The 21,287-nt window shown below is 49.4% G+C and overlaps 1 protein-coding gene across 1 annotated transcript; it reads right to left on the minus strand.

Annotated features, from left to right (window-relative positions):
- Nucleotides 1–316: 316 nt before the first annotated feature.
- LOC122392420 lies at nt 317–20,709 on the minus strand. The gene is made up of 5 exons (XM_043387247.1): nt 20,503–20,709; nt 3,402–3,669; nt 1,591–1,784; nt 1,064–1,179; nt 317–610 (listed from the first exon to the last, which is right to left on the minus strand). Exons 1-5 carry the CDS (start codon nt 20,566–20,568, stop codon nt 433–435), a joined length of 822 nt encoding a protein of 273 aa, XP_043243182.1. The 5' UTR covers nt 20,569–20,709; the 3' UTR covers nt 317–432.
- Nucleotides 20,710–21,287: the final 578 nt, after the last annotated feature.

Consider the following 21,287-nt stretch of genomic DNA (forward strand, 5'->3'; position numbering starts at 1 on the left):
ATGGGACCATTTGTTCGGGAGATAACAGGGGGGGGGTAGACCCCCCAGCCCCGCGCGTTCGGCTGGAGACCCCAGCCCCGCGCGGGTTAAAATTTGATATCATCGGTTTCCTCTCGTCACAGGCAACACGCTCGTTTTTTCCGCGAAGCTCTAGCTCGATCAGGGGCGAAATGGCAAGGGGGTCCAACAGACCCCCCCCCCCGCCCCTATTACGTTCGCGGCTGCCAAGACACGAATACGGGCGAGGGTTAAAACATGGATTTCCGTTTGTAAATGGTTTTAACGCACGCCGAAAATGGCGCGGGGGAGGTGGCAACCTAAAGGTGCGTTCTAAGATGGTAAAATCGCTTGTTCGAGCGTCAGGCGAGGGTTAACAAAACAGCAGTGTTGTCATCATCTTTATCGAACACATACTAGTTTACACTCTATTGGTTAGGCAGTTTGACAGACTACCAAAGCGTCGTATTGTCCAGAGGTAGGAACTTTATGCCACTGGGTCAATACACTATCCAACACGACAGCATCCTCACCAGTGAAGCTATCAGCTTCCGCCCAGTTGGTGTAGGTCATCAGTTCGCCATCATCACCAATAAACTGATCGTCTCCGATACTGAGAAAACACGCACCAAGTTTGAAAGTCAAATGATATGCGTCAAACAATGCACGAGACAGTTACTCGTATGTACAATTGAAGGTATACACGGCACCAAATAGCTTTCTTGGCGTCTAGCTGAACAAATCTCTTTGGCATTTGACATGCCTAAAAATTAATACACTTTATTGCACAACAAGAATCAGAATTCTTCTTTATTCTAGTTGTTTTCAATTTCATTTTATTTATTGCCGCAAAAATTGTTAATAGATATAATATTTTCTTGACTTTGATTTCTCAAGTTTCCGTCACTCTGATAAACGCTCTGCAGTTGCCGGGGGGGGGGGGGGGTGCGTCAAAGGTTCTCGTGCCTGGCGACATGCCCCCGAGCGTAAAATGCTATGGACTGGTTTATCATGCATGTGCAGCAGCATTCGTTATGCCTGGGCCTAAGTAAGATTTCGTACTTACCTCATATAGCCAAGATAAACTAAATGGTCACTTGTGAGGTTGAAAGACAACAGACACGCATCTTCTTCTGCACTTCTTGGTGTAGCCAAGATGTAGCCCATGGCGTGACACACGTTCTGAAAACAGATGCAGAATCATTAAAATTAAATAAAGAAGATCTCTCTCAAACCTCACATACGTCTTTTCCACAACGTCGCGGAGAGAAAAAGGATTTGATACATTATCCCTACCTGCAGCATAACCTGTGCATCTTGCATCCTGTTGATTGGCTTTTTAGACGTTGATCTGACGTTGACATTTAGACGTTAGACGTTCAAAACTTGACTTTTTGACCTGAAAGTGTTTGGTTTCAGCTATATTCAACTGAAAACGACCCCAAATGACAAAGAAGAATCAGTTTTCGAAATATTTGGCTGAAATGGACCATAAAACATATGCCACATGACCGATGCATGATATAAAATTTCCGTGACCTAGGACGTCCTGGCCTTGACCTGACTAAGTAGATGGCGCGCTACGGTACTCACCAAAGCATCACTCAGTTCAGCCTGGTATTTGGTGGCCCTGTAACAATGTCCGGCGCAGGAGGTGAAGTCGGTCGGACAGTCGCACGTGCCGGTCTCTGTGTTACACGCCCCCGTGGCACACTCGCCGTCCTGTGCGCAGGCCGCTCCCAGAGCCAGTGCTCCAGTGGGTGCGCGGCAGACCCAGCCGTCTGCTGCAAGGCCTCGTCTAACATGTTAACTGGGGGGGCCAAACCCCCGCAGTCATCGACCTGGCCCCCCCAGTCAGGGCAAAAAGTCCCTACTGGGGGGGCCGGCAATACTCAAAAGCAAACGAATTTTTATTTCGAGGCGTCAGTGCACATAAAAACAAATGCGTAAACGAAACGATGCAATGTGAGCACATTGAAATACCCCATTACCTAGGGCTGTTATGTGTTTATTTTGTTTACCTGAACCTTTTTTTCGCTCAGCAATACGTTACATTTCGTCTTTTCAGGCGACCAACTCCGTGTCCCGGATATTCTTTTTTCATTAATTTAGTCCGAGCCTTTTGAATGGAGGATTCACAAGTACAGAGCCCCCGCTAAGCAGAGCTTTGCGTTGGCCCTGCCCTCTACCCTCCGATCGCGCAATTCGTGATCTATGACAGAATTTAGAGCCCAAAGTTTAACGTATGCACATAGCCGCGCACGGCCGGTCCCCTCACTGACTTCGAATGGCTACGGCCTGCCACCAACCGTAACCATACTCGCCAGGAGGCTCATAAAGATCGCGCGATGTCGCGCTTCGAACCTGGACTGTTATAACCGGGACGCGTGCCCTCACCACGCGGAGTCCAAGGCTCTACCGGCAAAAATTTCTCCTTTAGGTATCAATCTGTTGTTTCTGTCCTCGGGGCGTCAATCTCTTGTTTTTGCCTATCGTCGTCCTCGCTATGCGGCGTCCAACTTCTGGCTGGACGGTCACCGGTGTGCGGCTAGAGTAGCTCTTAATCGTAATGAAGCAGGCTCCCGTTCTGGGTGGTCAAACGTAGGCGCAGATGCCAGATTGGTGGTCTGTCTGTGGGGACGGGAACTCTGACAGCTGGATTATCTCAAGAAGTCGGCATGGAGTCCTGAAGGGCAAATGCCAGCCACTTCGGGTCCCAACTCCCAACGGGCCTCAAAGCACTACTATCTTCATTTTTGCTTAGTTTATAGCCTCTGACGACCTTAAGGTTGTGTCGAAGATCCACGGCGATTACGGAGAATCCACCTGAGAAAACATCAGTCTCCAAGTTGATACACAGGCATTACACTGGTCTGAGGGGGCCCTAGTGGGAAAATACGGGCTCCACTCAGATTGACCCTTAAAGCCTGGTATTGATCATATAAAACCAGTGTGGGCTACTATAGAGGCCGAGTGCCGACGTAGGTCCAGAAGCTGGCATTAGCCCTCAGAGATCGGCATCGAGCGCTCAGAGGGACCCATCAGAAACCGATGTGGTTCTAAAAAAAAAAAAAAATGCGTATGGGCCCGCGACATAAGGCTCGGCATGCAAATTCCTTAGACACGGCACTGCCACTCAAACACACGCTCAACAACGAGAAGTGTGATTATTATTGTCTGATGAGGCAATGTGAGGAGGCTATAAACTAATATACAAGCATGGGTCGGATGGCCTACTATTTTTTTTAGTTTAAAAAAAAAAATATTCATAGTGTCAGGGCTGTGATGAAAAACAAGTGGTCTAAATCCGGTGAGAAAACAGGATTTGGGGGTACCCTAGGTTTAGCTCCTTCAGTCTCTGGCCCCCCCAGTGAAAATTCCTTAGACGAGGCCCTGGTCTGCTGTGCTGACACACTCCTGGCCAGTGCCGCAGGCCGGCTGGTTGGAGCGACAGTCCCCAGTGCCGCGATGGCACAGGCCGAGACGGCAGCGGCCGGAGCGGCACCACGAGTCGGACAGACACAGCGTGCCCGCTCCGCGCCGCTTGTAGCACCGCCCCAGCAGACTGTACCGGCTGGGCCCACACCCGTCGGAGGTGGGTTTGGTGCGCGCCGCGGCGCCGGCCACGGACACGGTCTCGGGGCTAGCCGGCGTGGTGGAGCACCGAGTCGCCTGAAAACATGACATTGGCTACATGAGTTGATATCAGACATGCGCATGGATCCGAGTGATGGATCTATGATCTCAGTGGATCTCGAAGCAAACTGCAGGTTCGGATCTATGATCCCACCGGATCCGGCGTGAAAAATTTATCCTCACTCAAAACTTTTTTACCACCTCCTGGAGGATTCATTTTCACCAAACCCGCAAGATAAGAGTATATTGAAAGGGTACCTCGCTACTAACATTATGTGCATGGTAACGGTACGTGGTTCAATTGAAGTTATTCGCCAGCAAAGAGTGTTATTACCATGTAAATATCAATATTACTCTCGCAATCCTTGACATGACGAAAACTCTTTCCTCCTGGGTATCGTGCCTCGTGTGCAGGTGGTCGTTTCATGCGTGGATCTTGTTTACCCTCGTGAAGATAATATTTGAAAGAGTATCAATCAGCCAATCAAAAACGAGATCGGCCGTTTGAAGGTTGAAGGCCGCGCGCGCGCATCTGTCAGTTTTCCGTCGTTGGTCTCCGAGGGAGGGTGTGAGCAGTGTCGGTGCGGCGCCACGTGGCCGTTGGTGATTGTGCTTGTGTGCTGTTCATCGCCTATAGAGCCTCTGCGGACATTTTATTGTAAGTACCGATGTGATAGAGCATTGCGTGCTGTTGAGTGGTGCTTGTTTGATCTGGCTAACAGAACCCCGTGCACGGCCACGTGGCAGAGTGTTGTAAGTAGGTACATACATTTTGTTGTGATGCATTTTGTTGGCGACTTAGAAAAAGCCATGCACTGTAGTGATGCAGTTTAATTATCCCACGTAGACGGGCGACAATCCAGGAACGCTGCCGTTCACTTCAAATGTTGTGCGCTGTGCCTTATCCAATTCGAGGGAGCTTTATTATTATTTATATTCAAGTACTCATTTTAACCCTCGCGGGCCCGGGGGGGGGGCGTTTTTCGCCCCCCCTGGCGAATATTTGCGATAGCTCCCGAACGCTTAGGGATAGAAAAGCGAAACTTTCAGTACCTTTTCTCCCATCAATTTGACATCTTCTGAAGCAAAACATTTGGACCTAGCCCCCTTGATGACGTCACAAGGTCCATTTTTCTAGACCTCTGCACGGCAAACTTCGGCGTCACAGACGCAAACTTCAAATAGCTGCTAAAAATAGAGTTTTGGAGATAAAGACAAATTACGAGCACGGCTGTGTAGCGTTTGACATAGAGAAAAATAGAAAAATAGTTTTGATGACCTGAGGTCAGAGGTCAGGTCAACGACCCCGAAATGTGGTTTTAGTTTTTCGCAAATAACTTCGACAAAAATGGTCCTAGAGCTTCGGCAGTGGTACCATCGCATTTGCCGTGTCAAGCCGCGTCGAATGATATATATTTTGTTCGGAAAAGGTCAAGTTTTAGGTTGACCTCATGTGACCTCGAATGACCTCTGGTTGACCTTGACACATGAAAGGTCGTTTCTGATGGATTTGTACCCGCTGATCACGAATCTGGCATCTATTTTCCTCTAAGCCTTCATTTAGAGCTTCCGGATGGCAAAATTGTCTTACTTATTATTACTAACTTGAATTAGTGAAATAGCCTCTAGCAGGGATACTCTTCAGTTACCTTGACCTTTGAGCAGCCTTGTATCGTAAGATGAACCACAAATAGGGAACTGATAAGCCTCAAAGCATTTCAAAACATCTTGGAAGTTAGCACGCAAGGTGTGCGAAAAAGTGCCAAGTTTGAGGTCAATTTTGAGCGTGACCTTGACCTTGACCTTTGATTTTGAGCACATTTTCGAAATCCTCAGATTCTCTTCTTTCGTTTGACACCCAATTTTGCCGGTTTGATGCAGCCTGCCGTCCTCTAGAAGGCTTACTTTGAGATCACTACACATGTGCCGGTTTTTGCCTTTGACCTTGACCTCTGACCTTGAAAATTGACCTGAGGTCAAAAATTTTAGGTGCTTTAGAATCGTCTCGTAAGGACCTTTCGTTTGGTATCGCTTTTGTTTCCGTAGCTCCCTTATTTACGGAGTTAGACAGGGGGGGGGCGAAAAACGCCCCCCCCCCCGGGCTGCGGTGGTTGGGATTACCCCCCGGGCCCGGCCGGGTTAAGTGTTCATATTCAAATTGCATTCAAGTTGTATCGTAATGTTTATTTACCGCGTGTGCATCGCTGAACGCTTTGTTCACTGAAAACTTTTTTCCATTTCCTGAAGGGTAAACCCGCCATAGCATGGTATGCTTGACACACAGACGTTTTTTACCACCCTCCAGATGGTCAATGTTACTCTTTCATGAAGAGTAAACTCGTCAGTGAGGGGTAACGTGACACACAGACGTTTTTTACCATCTTCTGTATGGTAAACTCTTTTGATTTACTTTCGTCTTGAGGGTAACATTTTCGAAGTTACACGCCGTGGAAGGGTAACTCTTTAACTGACCCTCCTCTAAAGAGTAGCATGCCATATACTCCGTGTTTACCCTCTTGCAGAGAGTATACCCTTTTGGCTTACCCTCAGTCAAATGGTAATGCTTACTCTTCCCTAAAGAGTTTACCCCCCAGAGGATGGTAGCTTGACACACAGACGTTTTTTAGCACCTTCCAGATGGTAAATTTTACTCTCTCATGGAGAGTTAACTCGTCAGGGAGGGGTAACGTGACACACAGACGTTTTTTACCATCTTCTGTATGGTAAACTCTTTTGATTTACTCTCGTCTAGAAGGTAACATTTTCGAAGTAACACGCTGTGGAAGGGTAACTCTTTAACGTGACCCACCTCTTAAGAGTAGCATGCCATCTACTCTGTGATTTACCCTCTTACATAGAGTATATCCTTCTGGCTTACCCTTAGTCACATGGTGATGTTTACTTTTTCCTTTAGTGTAAACCCCCCCAGAGGATGGTAACGGACCCACAGACGCTTTCTTCAGAAGCTTCGCGAAGCTTCTGATAACCGGAGTTAATCAACATGCTTCAAGAGCAACACTATATATTTGGCATTCCGTACAAACAATACGAGGGGTTCACCAGCCATGAACATTGTGAGACTCTCCACTTATTCATACGGAGTTATAACTCCGTATGAACATCGAATGAGACTCTCTGCACTTATTCATACGGAGTTATAACTCCGTATGATTAAGTGGAGAGTCTCACAATGTTCATGGCTGGTGAACCCCTCGTATTGTTTGTACGGCATGCCAAATATATTGTTGCTCTTGAATCATGTTTTTAGTTGAACTCCGGTTAACAGAAGCTTCGCGAAGCTTCTGAAGAAAGCGTCCGTGGGTCCGTTACCATCCTCTGGGGGATTTACACTAAAGGAAAGAGTAAACATTACCATGTGACTAAGGGTAAGCCAGAAGGATATACTCTATGTAAGAGGGTAAAGCACGGAGTAGATGGCATGCTACTCTTTAGAGGAGGGTCACGTTAAAGAGTTACCCTTCCACAGCGTGTAACTTCGAAAAATGTCACCCTCTAGACGAGAGTAAATCAAAAGAGTTTACCATACAGAAGAAGGTAAAAAACGTCTGTGTGTCACGTTACCCCTCCCTGACGAGTTTACTCTCCATGAGAGAGTAAAATTTACCATCTGGAAGGTGGTAAAAAACGTCTGTGTGTCAAGCTACCATCCTCTGGAGGGTAAACTCTTTGGGGAAGAGTAAGCATTACCATTTGACTGAGGGTAAGCCAGAAGGGTATACTCTCTGTAAGAGGGTAAATCACAGAGTAGATGGCATGCTACTCTTTAGAGGAGGGTCACGTTAAAGAGATACCCTTCCACAGAGCGTAACTTCCGAAAATGTTACCCTCTAGACGAGAGTAAATCAAAAGAGTTTACCATACAGAAGATGGTAAAAAACGTCTGGGTGTCACGTTACCCCTCCCTGACGAATTAACTCTCCATGAAAGAGTAAAATTTACCATCTGGAAGGTGGTAAAAAACGTCTGTGTGTCAAGCTACCATGCTATGGCGGGTTTACCCCCCAGGAAATGGTAAAAAAGTTTTCAGTGCTGGATCTATGATCTCTCAGGATCTGATGATAAACCAAGAACATGGATCTATGATCTGAGTGGATCCCACCATGCACAACATTTTAAACCAAGTTTGCAAGTGTTTCTATGTCAATAAGTGCCATAAAAATATGGCTTATGATGTGTTATCACCAGGGATGCGGAGCCGTGGAAATTTCAGACGGCTCCGGCTCCGGCTCCGGCTCCGGAGAAAAAAATCGGCTCCGGCTCCGGCTCCGGCTCCGGGTGAAATGTCATGGCGGCTCCGGCTCCGGCTCCGGCTCCGAGTAAAATGATCCGGCTCCGGCGGCTCCGGCTCCGGCTTCTACTCAGTACATCCCCCATGCGATCAATTAAATACGGGTGGAAGAAAAAAGGCGATGGGATTGGTACACGTTGCTTCTGTATTTGTATAACAAGGCTATTTTGAAATTTTGAATACCACATTGTTTTACGCCTTGTACTGTCAAACCGAACTAGGTAAATAATTGTTTCCTCTTAAGAAAAGGAGCCGGAGTCGCCCCCCTTTTTGGCGGCTCCGACTCCGGCTCCGGCTCCGGGCTATATTGTTTCACAGCTCCGGCTCCGGCTCCGGGCAAAATATGCCGGCTCCGGCGGCTCCGGCTCCAGCTCCGGCTCCGGCTCCGCATCCCTGGTTATCACATAAATCACTAAATAAGAACGTTTGTGAGTTGCAACGAGCGATTTTTTTGGGATTTCTGTGTTGACAATAAATAAATGAGGATCGATGATCTCACTGGATCTCAAGCAAAAATATTAGACTCGGATCTATGATCCCTACGGATCTGTCGATAAATTTAAGAACTGGATCTATGATCCCAACGGATCCGAGATCAGGATCCGTGGGATCAGATCCCAGATCCATTTTTTTCGGATCCACACACATGTCTGGTTGATATGACATTGAAATGACATGCACATGATGTTACATACATGACATGACATGACAATATATAGACAATGGAAATTGGACAATGGGCATGCCATTGATATAACTTGACATGCCATTGATAGGTATGGCATGGCAATGATAACCCGCGCCCAGATGGGGTCTGCCGAGCAACGCGGTCTGATGGGGGGGGGGGCCATTTTGCCCCCCCCTCAGATCTCGAGAACCACGCAACATAGCGACAAGCGGTAAACGGTGTTGGATAGCCCCAACGGGGAACTACCTTGTGACCAAATTTCATTGACCTCGGTCAAACCGATGACGTCACAGGTCAGGTCAAAGGTCGAATTTTCACCGTTTACAGGCATTTCAAGAAATGCGTTGTAAAATCGTGTAAAATGCATTTCATTGAAAATCATCGATGGGGAAATGTTCTTCAAACACATATTTTGCTATTTGAGGTCACTGATACCAGGTCAGGTCACAGAGGTCAGGTCACTGGGGGGTCACAATATGAAAGTGTCGTGTGATACATGTTTTATGGTCCATTTTACATGACAAATGCGATTATGTGGGTCAGACAGACTTTAGGGCCAGCTTAGGTCACGTTTTGGTCAAGGTCAGGTCAAGTTCAGGTCAAGGTCAGGTCAAATTAGGTCAAATTTCAAAGTTGATATTTTTGCATAAAATGGGTATCGATTCGATGCAGCTCGTCACGGGGAGTTCAATGGTGGTCTCCGTTTTGCGCTACGAGGTCTAGAATTGCTAAAAATTGAGTTCAAAAATTTGACGTCATCAATTTTTAACAGTTTTTTCGCTATAACTTGGCCAAAAAAAGAGGTATCGATCTAAAATTTGGTATGTATATCGAAGAGCGCAGGGACTATCACATATATTCCGGTTTTTTTCGAAATTCGAAAATTTTTTGGAAATTTTTTGAGTTTTTCTAAAAAAAAAATCAATTTTTTTGATTTTTGGGGGTCAAAATCCCAAAATTTTCAAAATCCGAGATAGCAGTTTTGAAGCGCCGTCTTTTTTCTACACAACCACATAAAGAACTTTAAAATTGCTTGTTAACTGTAGAATTGGTGAGCGTTTCAAGATGTCATGTTTTTTGCTCATTTTTACTCGAACATGACCTCAGTTTGACCTCAATAACTCCTGACCTGAGGTGACCTGTGACTTGAAATTTTGTGTGAAGGTGTCAAATTGATGTCCGGTAAGGTACCCTAAATTTGGCGGCGCGCAGCGCCGCCGTTTTCTCGCTATTTAAGAAAAACCACAGGGGGGGCCAAAATGGCCCCCCCATCAGGGCGCGGGATAAGCAGTGTGCCGTGTGGGATGCAGTACAAATGTCATGTCCATGTCATGACATACCATGTCATTGATTAGAGGCTCGTGTGGGCGGTGCTGGGGAGAGCATTCGAGGGTGCAGCTGCACATCTAAAATTGACACTGGTTTAAAATCATAACTGTAGTTTGTGTGATTCTTATCCGTGGGTCATAGTTCGTGCAATATAACTAAAGCGTCATGGAATAAACGTCATTTATATTGAGCTACATTACAATGCGTCCAACACTCGACAGATCGACCCCGATCAAACCAACCGCTGAACAATGTCACACTCGCGTTGCCATGGTGACGACCAATAACTGGGGGTCGCCCATGGTAGCAATACAACTCTCCGAACCTCACACCTCCCCCCAGGTCGGTCCGTATGTCTTCAGCCTCGGATCGACCTGGAGTCTCTCTGGGGGCTGACGTCGTCGGCTGCCCGTCGTGGGGAGAGCTCAGACTCGCCCAGAGAAAACCGCACCGTCTTGCGGCTTACCGGAGCCGGGGTCGGTGACAACGTCTCGCCTCTTCTCTGGCTCGGATCTGCTCGGCTTGGATCTGGATCTGCTCGCTGGGTCGCGACGATCCCACGGAATGGCCGGACATGCCTGCGGTTACGCCATAGGGTGCGGCCACTAGGCGTCTTGATCAAGTAGCTTCTGTGGCTCCCGATCCCCACTACCTGGCCGGTCCTGTCCCATAGGCCTGTGTCCGGATCTTGCAGCGATACGTATGCTCCTATACGTAGAGGTCTCAGCGGCTTGGCGCTGGTGTTGTATGATTCTCTGGCTGCCGCTTTCATCTCCTCCCCCTTTCGGTCGCAGTCTTCCGCTGACCTCTGCCATCTCTGATCGAAGGCACGATAGTGCATGGGAACTGCCGACCGAACTGGATGTCCATACAACACCTGGGCGGGAGAGCGTCCGTCTCCTCGGGGCGTGTTTCGGATTTCCAGGAGTCCCCTGGGGAATTCGTCACAGTCTGTGTTTCCTGCGACAGACGTCTTCTGGAGCAGTCGCTTTACGAGTTTGACGGCTGACTCGGCGTGGCCATTCGCCTGGGGATAGTGTGGACTGGACAATATATGTTTGACTCCCCAGCGTTTCAGAAACTCCTTTGTGTGGTGCGCTGAGAACTGTGGGCCTCCGTCACTCCTCAAGACGTTCGGCACGCCTGTAGAGGAGAAAATCTCGCGTAGAGAGCAGACGAGCGTCCGAGCAGTCGCTTCTCTCTTACAGGACACGACGATGGGCCAGCCAGATAGCCTGTCTGCGTACAAGAGAAACGTCTTTCCAGCGTGATGAAAGAAGTCTACCGACACGGACTGGAAGACTCTCGTTGGACGGGGATCTGTCAAGAGGGGTTCCTTTGGCAGGCTGGGAAGTCTCGCATGGCAGGCTGCACATGCCGAGACGACGTTACTGATGTCTTGGTCGATGTTGGGCCAGTACACTGACTGTCTGGCGCGTCGCTTAGTTCGGTCTACGCCCTGGTGACTGTCATGTAGACGTTCCAGTACTTCACGTCGTAGACTGTGTGGGATGACGAGACGTGCTCCGCAGACGAGCAGGCCGTCGTCGATCGATAGCCGCTCGCGAACGCACCAGTAGGGGCGAACCAGGCTGGGGAGGTCCGCCTTGTGTTCAGGGAATCCGTTCATGACTGTCTCTGTCACCTTCTGGTACGTCTCGTCTGTTCTGCTGGCTTCCCTCACTTTCTCCAGGATGATGTCTTGCATCGGGGAAGCTGTCGTCTCGTCACCGTCCTCTTCATTTCTTATTCGAGCCAAGAGTGTGCTTCTCGTCTGGTGCACGACCTCTCGCTCTGCTTCCTCGTCTTCAGGGCTCGGCTGCTCCACCGGTGCCCGAGATAGGGCATCTGGGAGATGATGCTTCTTACCAGCTTTCCAGACTGCTGTGAATGTGTAAGCCGTGAGCTTCTCCCGGAGTCGTTGGAGTCGCGGGTTCTCGATCTCCGCAAGTGACTTGCTGTTCAGGATCGGTACTAAGGGTCTGTGATCAGTGATGATGTCGAACTCCGACATTCCAGCCAGATAGATGTGGCACTTTCGCACTGCCCATGTGATTGCCAGCATCTCTAGCTCCACGACGGCATATCGTGACTCAGCATCAGACAGAAATCTGGAGCCGCACTGGACCAGTTTCCACTCTTGGTCGTGGCGCTGTAGCAGCGCGTAGCCCAGGCCGCCGACTCGCGAGGCGTCTGTGTGGATGGCGGTTGGCAGTGACCGGTCAAAGTACGCCAGCACGGGAGGGGTGACAAGTGTGGCTTTGACCGTCTCGAACGCTGCCTGGTGCACCGATGTCCAGCTCCATACGTTTCTTGGTCTCAGCAGGTCTCGCAGGGGCTCGGCTGCCCTGGATGTGTCCGTCGAGAATGATCCGAGCTGATTCACCAGTCCCATGAAACTCCTGAGATCCGTAAGGTTCTCCGGGACAGGGAAATCTGCTATCGCCTGCACCTTCCTTCTGTCCGCTGTGTATCCAGTAGGGCTGATCACGTAGCCACAAAAATCGAGAGCCTCAGCAGCGAATGTCACCTTAGCCGGGTTCAGAGTGATCCCGTGGCTGTCACAGCGCCGCAGAATCTCGATGACGTGCTGCAGATGCGTTGAGTAGTCGCTGTCGTATGCCAAGATGTCGTCTACCACTTTGCCCGTCTTGGGTAGTCCGGCTAGCGCGACGTCTCCGCGCCGCCCGTACTCGTCTCCGGACGTGCATAGCCCCATGACGGCTCGTTTGAATTTGAATCGGCCCCAGGGTGTTATAAAACACGTCAGGTCCTGGTCCTCTTCAGCGATTGGGATCTGAAAGTATCCCGACTTCGCGTCCAGCTTCGTGAAGAACCGACTATCCCCTTCGATCCCGGTGATGACGTCATGTGGAGTAGTCACTGGGTGTGCTCCGCGCCGCACATACAGGTTCAGCCGGGTCAGATCCACACACATTCGAACCGGTGATTTGCCGTCTTCTCCGCCCATCGGCGGTTTCGGCACGGGAACCATTGGGTGGCACCATTCTGTGGGATGGGTCACGGGCGTGATGACGTCCTGGCTGACCAGCTCGTCCAGCTGGCGTCGTATATCTTCCCTCCATGCGTGCGGAATATTCCTGGCGGCTGTTGCGGCGTACGGACGGGCGTCTGGTCGCAGCTCGATCCGCATCGGGCCGCCGCTCATTTCCCGCAGAGGTGGCTGAGTGCTGAACACCCTTGGGAAGGACTCCTTCAATGCTCTCAGGTGCTCTTCCTTCTGTGCCGCTGTCGGGTCACCCTGGTCTGCATTCCAAGTTGGCAGGACTGGGCTGCGGCTGGTGTTCTGGTCCCTTGCAGGCTCTGTCTTAGATGGAGGCTCTTCGGCTGTGGGCTGTTCTGGTGTCTCAGAAATGCCGTATATTTGTCTCGGGAAGTCTGGCGGGATGATTCCGACGGCGATGGAGTCGTACCAGGACAGGAGGGCTGCATCCAAGTCCTTCACAACTGTCACGGTGGTGACAGTCTGGCGCCGTCCCATGGTCAGCGTGCACTGAAGTGAGCCGGCGCACTCCAGTTGATGCCCCCCAGCGCCCAAGAGTCTGTTGGTGGGCTGCGTCAGCCGGGTTGTGTCGATGCCGATGCGTTCCGCTTCTCTCGATCCGATGACGGACACCTCTGCGCCAGTGTCTGGTGTCCATGTCATTGTTCCCTCGCCTCGCTGGTGGCGGACGTGCAGGGTAACTTGCGGTGTTTTCTTGGCCGTCACGCCTTGAACTCGCACATCGTTCAGTTGGAGTCTATCGGACGTCTGCTCTCCGAAGTCGGTCACAGTGTTGGCCCGTCTGGCTTTTCTGCAGACTGATGTGTAGTGTCCCCTGATGCCGCACTCTCCACAGGTAGTGTTCCTCGCTGGACATGACACCAGCTGCTCCCTGGGGTGCCATTTTCCGCCACAGTATCCGCACCGTTTTTCTTGACTGGGCGATCCGTCCTGCCGTCTGGCTTGCCTTTGCCGTGTTTCTCTGTCGTCCCGACTGTCGCGTCGGTGCCGGCCGTTCCTGCCGTCTTGACCGTCCCAGCGGCCTCTGCTGTCCCGGCTCCGTCCACGCCGGTACGCAGATACAGCGTGAGCGAGGCTGCCACGGAGCTCGGCGCTGTTCTGCATTGCGTTCTCTTTTGCCCGACAAATGTCTATCGTCTTCTGCAGTGTCAGGGCTGGCTCAGCCAGAAGGAGTTGTACCGTTTCTTCACTGCGAATTCCGGTCACGATTCTGTCACGGAGCCTGTCGTCCATGCAGTGACTGCAGAAATCGCAGAATTCCGCCAACTCCTTCAGAGCCATTAGGTAGTCGTCAAACGGCTCTCCGTCCGCCTGCGGTCTTGTGTAGAAGTCCTTTCTGTCAAGGATGACGCTTCTTTGGCTTCTCAGGTAGCTTTCCATCCTGTCCAACACAGCGTCTACAGCTGTGGCGTCGTCTACATCCAGAGAATAGCGTACGACACGCGTCCATTCGTCATCCAGGAGTGCCAGTAATGCCGCGCGCTGTTCGGGAACTGACATGGAGTCTAGACCTGTGAGAAGTCGATATCCTCTGTACTTCTCTCGCCATGCCGAAAACTCTCTGAGGCTAGCTGACGTCATCAGGTGCGGGGCTGGAGTGGCTGACGGTGGGAGACGGATTCTGCTAGCTGCAAGATCTTGGGAGCCGACATCGTCTCCAGACTGGCCACCCACTACTGCTCTGCCCTGTAAGGCCTGCGTCACGAGTTCGGCCATTCGTTGTTCCCTCGTGTTCGCAGCTTCGGCCTGTTCCCTTAACAAGCTTGTCAAACTAGCATCCACAGCGGCAAAGTCGTTGTCGCAGGACATTATTCTTATTCGAAGAGCTACGGCGTTGAAAAATTTGCGTCCCCGCCGGGATTCGCACTCCGGACCTTTTACGCGAAGACAAGCACGCTAACCACTGCGCCACGGAGACCAGATTCGGAGCGGTCCACTAGTAGTAGGTATATAACCAGCTTGTTACTCTTCTCGGCTGACTGCCGGCCATCCCCATGAGTGAACACTGTTGACAAGCGACATGCAGGTATGACAATTGACGAATGTGCGTTACATAATCGAAACTGATTCATAGCTGATGTCACCTTTTACCTTTTTTGCTGCATCTTACTTGACGTGTAGCTAGTAGCGTGATGCTTTTGAGGTATTTTCATCCGTCACATGCCATAAGTAGATACCGCGCTAGGTCATAGGCGGCGGAACGGGGGGGGGCACCGGGGCACCGTGCCCCCCCTTGAATTCTGCAAGGGGGGCACCAATAGCAAGGTGCCCCCCCCCCCTTAAATTTGATGTACCTATTAGTACTAGGGGCAGATTCGGGAAAAACTCCAAGGGGAGGGCCATGAATCGAAGTGGTGCCCCTACCTATGCCCAAAATTAAAACCTCAACGGATTTCGGCCACTTAATTTTGGTGGTGCCCTATTTTCAGTTTTTTTTTTTATTTTCTTTATTTTTGGTTAGTCATGTGATGACTGGTGCCCCTGCACCTGCTAGGCCGCTGATGCCCCTGGAAAGACTGTGGTACCTACCTACCCTGCCCCCTGACAAGCCTACGGTGGGCCCTGACATGACTTAGGTGCCCATGGGCCCTGACAGGCCTGTGGTGTCCTTGCTAAGCCTGTGGTGTCCCTGGGCCTTGGCAGGTTTGTGGTGCCCCTGTTAGAACGCAGGTGCCCTTGACAGGTTTGTGGTGCCTCTGACAATCCTAAATTGCCAACGACAGGCTTGTGGTGCCCTTGACAGGCCCATGGTGCCCTTGCGAGGCCGGTGGTTCCCCTGCGAATCCGATAGTGCCCCTGGCAGGCCTCTGGTGCCCCTGGCAGGTCTGTGGTGCCCCTGGAAGACCTGTAGTGCTTTTGCTAGGCCGATGGTGCTCCTGACAGGCCTGTGGTGCCACTGACAGGCCCGTGGTGCCCCTGCTAGGCCTATGGTACCCCTGGCGGGCCTGTGGTGCCCCTGTCGGCTGTCAGGCCTGTGGTGCTCCTGGCAGGCATGTGGTGACACCAGGCCCTAAGTCATGACCCATGTGACCTCCACCCTGGGATTCGCCACTGATTAGTACCATGCGATGGCTTCTTGGTAATTTGTTACATGTAGGATTAATGGAATTTATCAAACGAGAATAAGGAAGAGACAAACACATAGGTACTTGGGGATCAGCTTAAAGTTAACCACACATACGGGCAGGGGTGTAATTTTCCTAAAATGATTGTGGGTGCCCAGCTGTAGGGGCGCCCGGCGCCAGGCCGTTTTGGGGCGCGATAGATATTCTTTATGTGGGAGCCTAAATTAACACCGAATTTGATAACATTGCTAGCCGAATGGCGCTTCAAGTGACGTGTCTGACTAAGCAAATACACGCTTAAAAGTGGAAACTGACCGGAAGGACGTAAAAAGCTGTAGAGGGCGCCATCCAGTAGGAGGGGCAACAAATGTGGAGGCACCAGACGGTTACGACTTACGAGGGCGCCGTGAGACGATGAAAAGGGCGCCATTCTCTTGGGAGGGCGCCGAGTGATTGAAAACGCTATGTGGTCCAGGGGCGCTAAGAGGCCAGAAGGGCGCCGCACAGTCAGTAGTGCTACGTTGGTGGGGACGTGGGGACGCCAGATGGTTACGAGGGCGCATTGAGATCATGAAAAGGGCGCCATTCTCGTAAAAGGGTGCCGAGTGATTGAAAACGCTATATTTGGTTCAGGGGCGCTGAGAGGCCAGAAGGGCGCCGAACAGTCGAGGGATGCACGGTGAACAGAGACCTAAGGACGCGAGACGGTCAGGAGGGCGCCGTTAGACCATGAGAATGGCGCGGTGCTGTCAAAAGTGCGCCATTCTCCCAGAAGGGCGCCGAGTGATTAAAAACGCTATATTATCCATGAACGCGAGACGGTCAGGCACGGTCAGGAGGACGCCGTTAGAGCATGCGAAGGGCACCGTACTCTCGAAAGGACGCTTGCAGCCTTGTAAAAGACTTGTGGGTGCATTTTCATCATTGTGTGGGCATACATAATTCAGGATTGTGGGTGCATATGCCCCCACAAAGAGATATAAAATTACACCCCTGCATACGGGGGTGAACTGCCATTTTCGTTTAGTAAAAAATAAAATTAAAAAAAAAAAATCATCGTGTCAGGGCTGTGACGAAAAATAAGTGGCCTAAATCCGATGAGAAAACAGGATTTGGGGGTACCCTAGGTTTGGCTCCTTGAGCCATGGTGCCCCCCCTTGTCTCAAATCGTTCCGCCGCCTATGCGCTAGGTGCAATAGAGAGCATGTGTGGTAACGCTACCGACCGCGCCATGTGTGATTCTTATCCGTGGGTCATAGTTCGTGCAATATAACTAAAGCGTCATGGAATAAACGTCATTTATATTGAGCTACATTACAATGCGTCCAACACTCGACAGATCGACCCCGATCAAACCAACCGCTGAACAATGTCACACTCGCGTTGCCATGGTGACGACCAATAACTGGGGGTCGCCCATGGTGGCAATACAACTCTCCGAACCTCACATAGTTCGTTTATTTTAAGTTCAACCCTCACTGTAAGCGTCTCTTTGAACACAGCACGAGAATTGCTGGCTGAATTACTGAGAAAACTGGTTGGCGCACATTGAATTTCACTGACGATCAACCAACGATCAAATATATCAAAATTATTTCTTCCTGGCTCCTAGTTCCCAGACTCGCAGCTCGTATTTACTCATATTTACAGCCCCACAGGGAAAGACGATTTGTCAGGAATGATATAACTGAACTAATTAATTAATCGCACGGCGTTTAACGTAACGGTACATCATCGGTGTTCAAACTTTTCTTGGAAATATCATTCACATATTCAATACAATGTGCTCTGACCAGTGTTCTCAGTGATTCAGGCAGTAATTTTCGTGCTGTGTTCAAAAAGATGTTTACAGTGAGGTTCGAACTAAAAAAAAACGAACTATGTAGTAAAATTTTGTCACTGCAGACAATAACAATACAAACCCAGCAAAACTAAAAACCAGACGTTTCAGATAACAAAACCTCTCGATAGTGGAAAATTATAAACACATCTTTTTATAATGGTTAAGTATGTATTACATATTTATATACCTCATCAACGTATAAGATATGGAGGATTCTTCATGGGTCAAGTGCATGATACGGATATCTTTTCCAAGCTGATTACTGAAAAGCCGAGCGACGAAGGAGCGATGTTTTTTTTGGCACGCGAGGAAAACTTATCCGATCTTCCACGAGTGAGCCATGAGGAACCCTATGTATATCTTTCTATGTAGAGGTTTATTCTTGATTGATTTAATGTTATATTCAAATGCAAAACTAGCAAAACAAAATATCTATGCAAAAACAGATTTAAAATACTTTGTTTTTAAATCAAAAGTTTCATTCTAAATTCTCCCGTTACCCGGAATTGCGCGATCGGACGGTAGGGGTCGGGGTCTACGCAACAAGCTCTGCTTAGCGTAGGCTTCGGCTCTGTCAATCCGTCCATTCAAACATTCGAGCCAAATTTATTTTAAAAAATCACACACAACCTTTAAAAATCATTCGGTTATTGACGCATCATCACTTGAACTCTTGATTTTTGGCTATCCGAACCCTTGAGACTCTATCTTTGCATTTCAGAGGGGTGCAAAGATAACAAATTCTTATATTTGCATATCAGAGCAGTGCGAGATAGAAAAGCCTCGTTATAGCCCTGCACTGTAGACCTAATGGCAAATAAATCTCTACTAGAAAGATAAGGATATCTTTTCCACGCGGGTTTAAGAAAATTGAGTAACGAAGAAGGAGCGCTGTTTTTTTTTCTGCAACGCGAGAAAAAGATATCCGAGTTTCCTCGTGTAAGCCAAGGATAATCTTTTATCTCTCTATGTAGAGTTCTTTTTCATAGTTCATTTAACTATTATGTTCACATACCTGTAGTCATTTTTGCCCACAAAAAAAAACATATTAACCCTCGCCGGACCTATTGGTTTTCTACAAACGCGCCGGCCGAGGGGGGGGGGCGGGTACGACCCCCCCCCTCGCCGTTTCGCCCCTGGTGGAGCTAGCGCGTCGCGGAAAAAAACGAGCGTGTGCGCCGTTACGAGACGCAGAGATTGGTACCCGATTTTAAGGTCCTAGGTCAACCGGTGACCTCTGAGGTCAGGTCAAGTGCCCCAAGGTACGGTTCAGTTTTTGGTGAATAACTTCGCAAAAACGGCCGCAGAGCGCCGATTTTGGCAGCATCGTGTTCGCCTTGCTCAGGCGCGTCGAATGATATACTTTTTGTCCGGGTCAGGTCAACTTGGGGTGTTGACCTCAGGTCAAGGTCAGGTCAGCACCCCCAGGTCACGAAGTTGGTCGAAAGAGGTCATGTCGCATATCATTCGATTCGGCAGGCCTTCCTGAGTCCAATGGTGGCTTTCCCGACTCGCTAGCTCATTTTGATCAAGAGTTATTGACGAAAAACTAATATGACCTTGATGACGTCATAAATGACGTCACGAAAGGTCAACATTGCAAAAGTGACGCATCTAACCTTGCAAGGAGTGCATCAAATCACGATTCTGTGTGCTTGAGATAGTTGGAGATCGTTCCCGGCGCCAGAATAGCAGTTTTCATTTTTCCCCATTGACTTATAATGGTGAGGTCACGAAAATGACCTGACCTCATATGACCTTTAGGAAAAATCCGTGATATACAAGTTGTGGAACTCATAATGGATACTAGATCCTGCAAGTTTCATTTCCCTGTGACATCTCCTCTGGCAGTGAGGGCGTTGCGAAGTTGCGACATCTGAAGACCGTGCAGAGGTTCACTTGTGACGTCATAGGTCAGTGACCTGACCTGACCCAAAAATGCGGTTGGTGTCAAAAGATCCGGCTTGGATCAAAGGTCAGGTATGCCAAGTTTCAGCTCTCTATCGCCAGCGTGTTCGGAGCTATCGCGAAAAAACCCTATGGGGGGCGGCACCCGCCCCCCCCCCCCTCGGCCGGCGAGGGTTAATGGCGGTTTATATTTAATTCACAAGTTTCATCACAACCATCAAAAAGGGTTTGGTCATTGATGCATTATACGTAGAATGCTTGATTTTTTGTTTTTGCTATATGAACCTTCGATATTTTATCTTGTCATTTTAGAGGGATGCAAGGATAACAAATTCTTGGCTTTGCATCTCAGAAGAGGGCAAGATAGAAATTGTATTGCACCGTAGACCCCGAGCAAATAAACCTCTACTATAAGAATGCATCATAATGCATCAAGAATGTATAAGAATGTATGTATTATAGAAAGATGTATCCGTAATTATCTGTCCGAAGCATATTCATTAATATATTTGCCAAAATGCAATTGTTTCAAAACAAAAGACACGACAAACAATGTTTAGGTTTTGCTTTTTCGCCGTAGTTTTAGACTTTTTAGCTCCCTGCATGATAAATTTATTAAAAAGAACCATTTATTAGTTATTTCAGACACTACATCGATTCAATATAAATTGGCATTCATGAACAATTCCAAAATGACCTCACCTCGAGAATGCATACCACGAGCAGGGTCGCCACCAGCAGCAGCTGCGGCAGAAGCAGTCGGCTCATCTCGGAGCTGTGGAAAGCTGCGCTCGGAAGCTGCCAGTAGGTGACGGGAAGCTGTCAGAAGCTGACTGGAGTCGGCCGCAGATTTCGGCAGCGGATGCCTGCCGCGGATGGCGGTTAGATCGGAACTGCCGCCCGTCACCCGGCCGGCCAGTCACCCCACTTTGTTTACCAGCACAGACCTGTTTACGTGTTTACCATGGGACCAACGGGCTGTTCGCCAAAGGGCTGAGCCGGGCCGAGGAATGCGGACGTGTTTGTGTGTGCGTGTGTGTTTGTGTGTGGAGCCCTTAGCGTGACCCGACCGTCGTGCTGCGGTTGGGGCGGATGTGGGTCGGCGGTCTAATGGAGTAGCGGTCCACGCATACACACACAGTCGCTGTGGTGTAAGATGTGTAGCCTAGCACGGCATTTCCCTTTGTCAGTATGAACCTCACAGGTAGCAAATGCATCAGAGATTCACAACCTGTTTGTTCTAACTGCATGACTGCACCGCACATATTATTGGGCTTGCTGCCTGCTGGTGCTTTTTACAATGAACACAAGCATAAACCTCTTATGAGGACTGGACATTGGACAATGTCTACATATGTATACATATAAAAGTAAGGGGATTGGTCAGAGAAACTTATTGATAGTACATCAATCGATATGTTTGTGATTGTTAGAGGAAGATAAAACAAAAAGGAAGTAGAGGATCGTAATTTGTCTGCTTGCCATGC

This window comes from Amphibalanus amphitrite, unplaced genomic scaffold (genome assembly GCF_019059575.1).
Source record: "Amphibalanus amphitrite isolate SeventyFive unplaced genomic scaffold, NRLGWU_Aamphi_draft 000485F_arrow, whole genome shotgun sequence".
Lineage (NCBI taxonomy): Eukaryota > Metazoa > Arthropoda > Thecostraca > Balanomorpha > Balanidae > Amphibalanus > Amphibalanus amphitrite.

Coding starts and splice junctions, on each gene's coding strand:
- LOC122392420 (XM_043387247.1), bottom strand. CDS start 20,568: ATGAGCCGACTGCTTCTGCCGCAGCTGCTGCTGGTGGCGACCCTGCTC. Junction 3,670..20,502: donor TCGTGGTATGCATTCTCGAG/GTGAGGTCATTT, acceptor TCATGTTTTCAG/GCGACTCGGTGCTCCACCAC. Junction 1,180..1,590: donor CTGAACTGAGTGATGCTTTG/GTGAGTACCGTA, acceptor ATCTGTTTTCAG/AACGTGTGTCACGCCATGGG.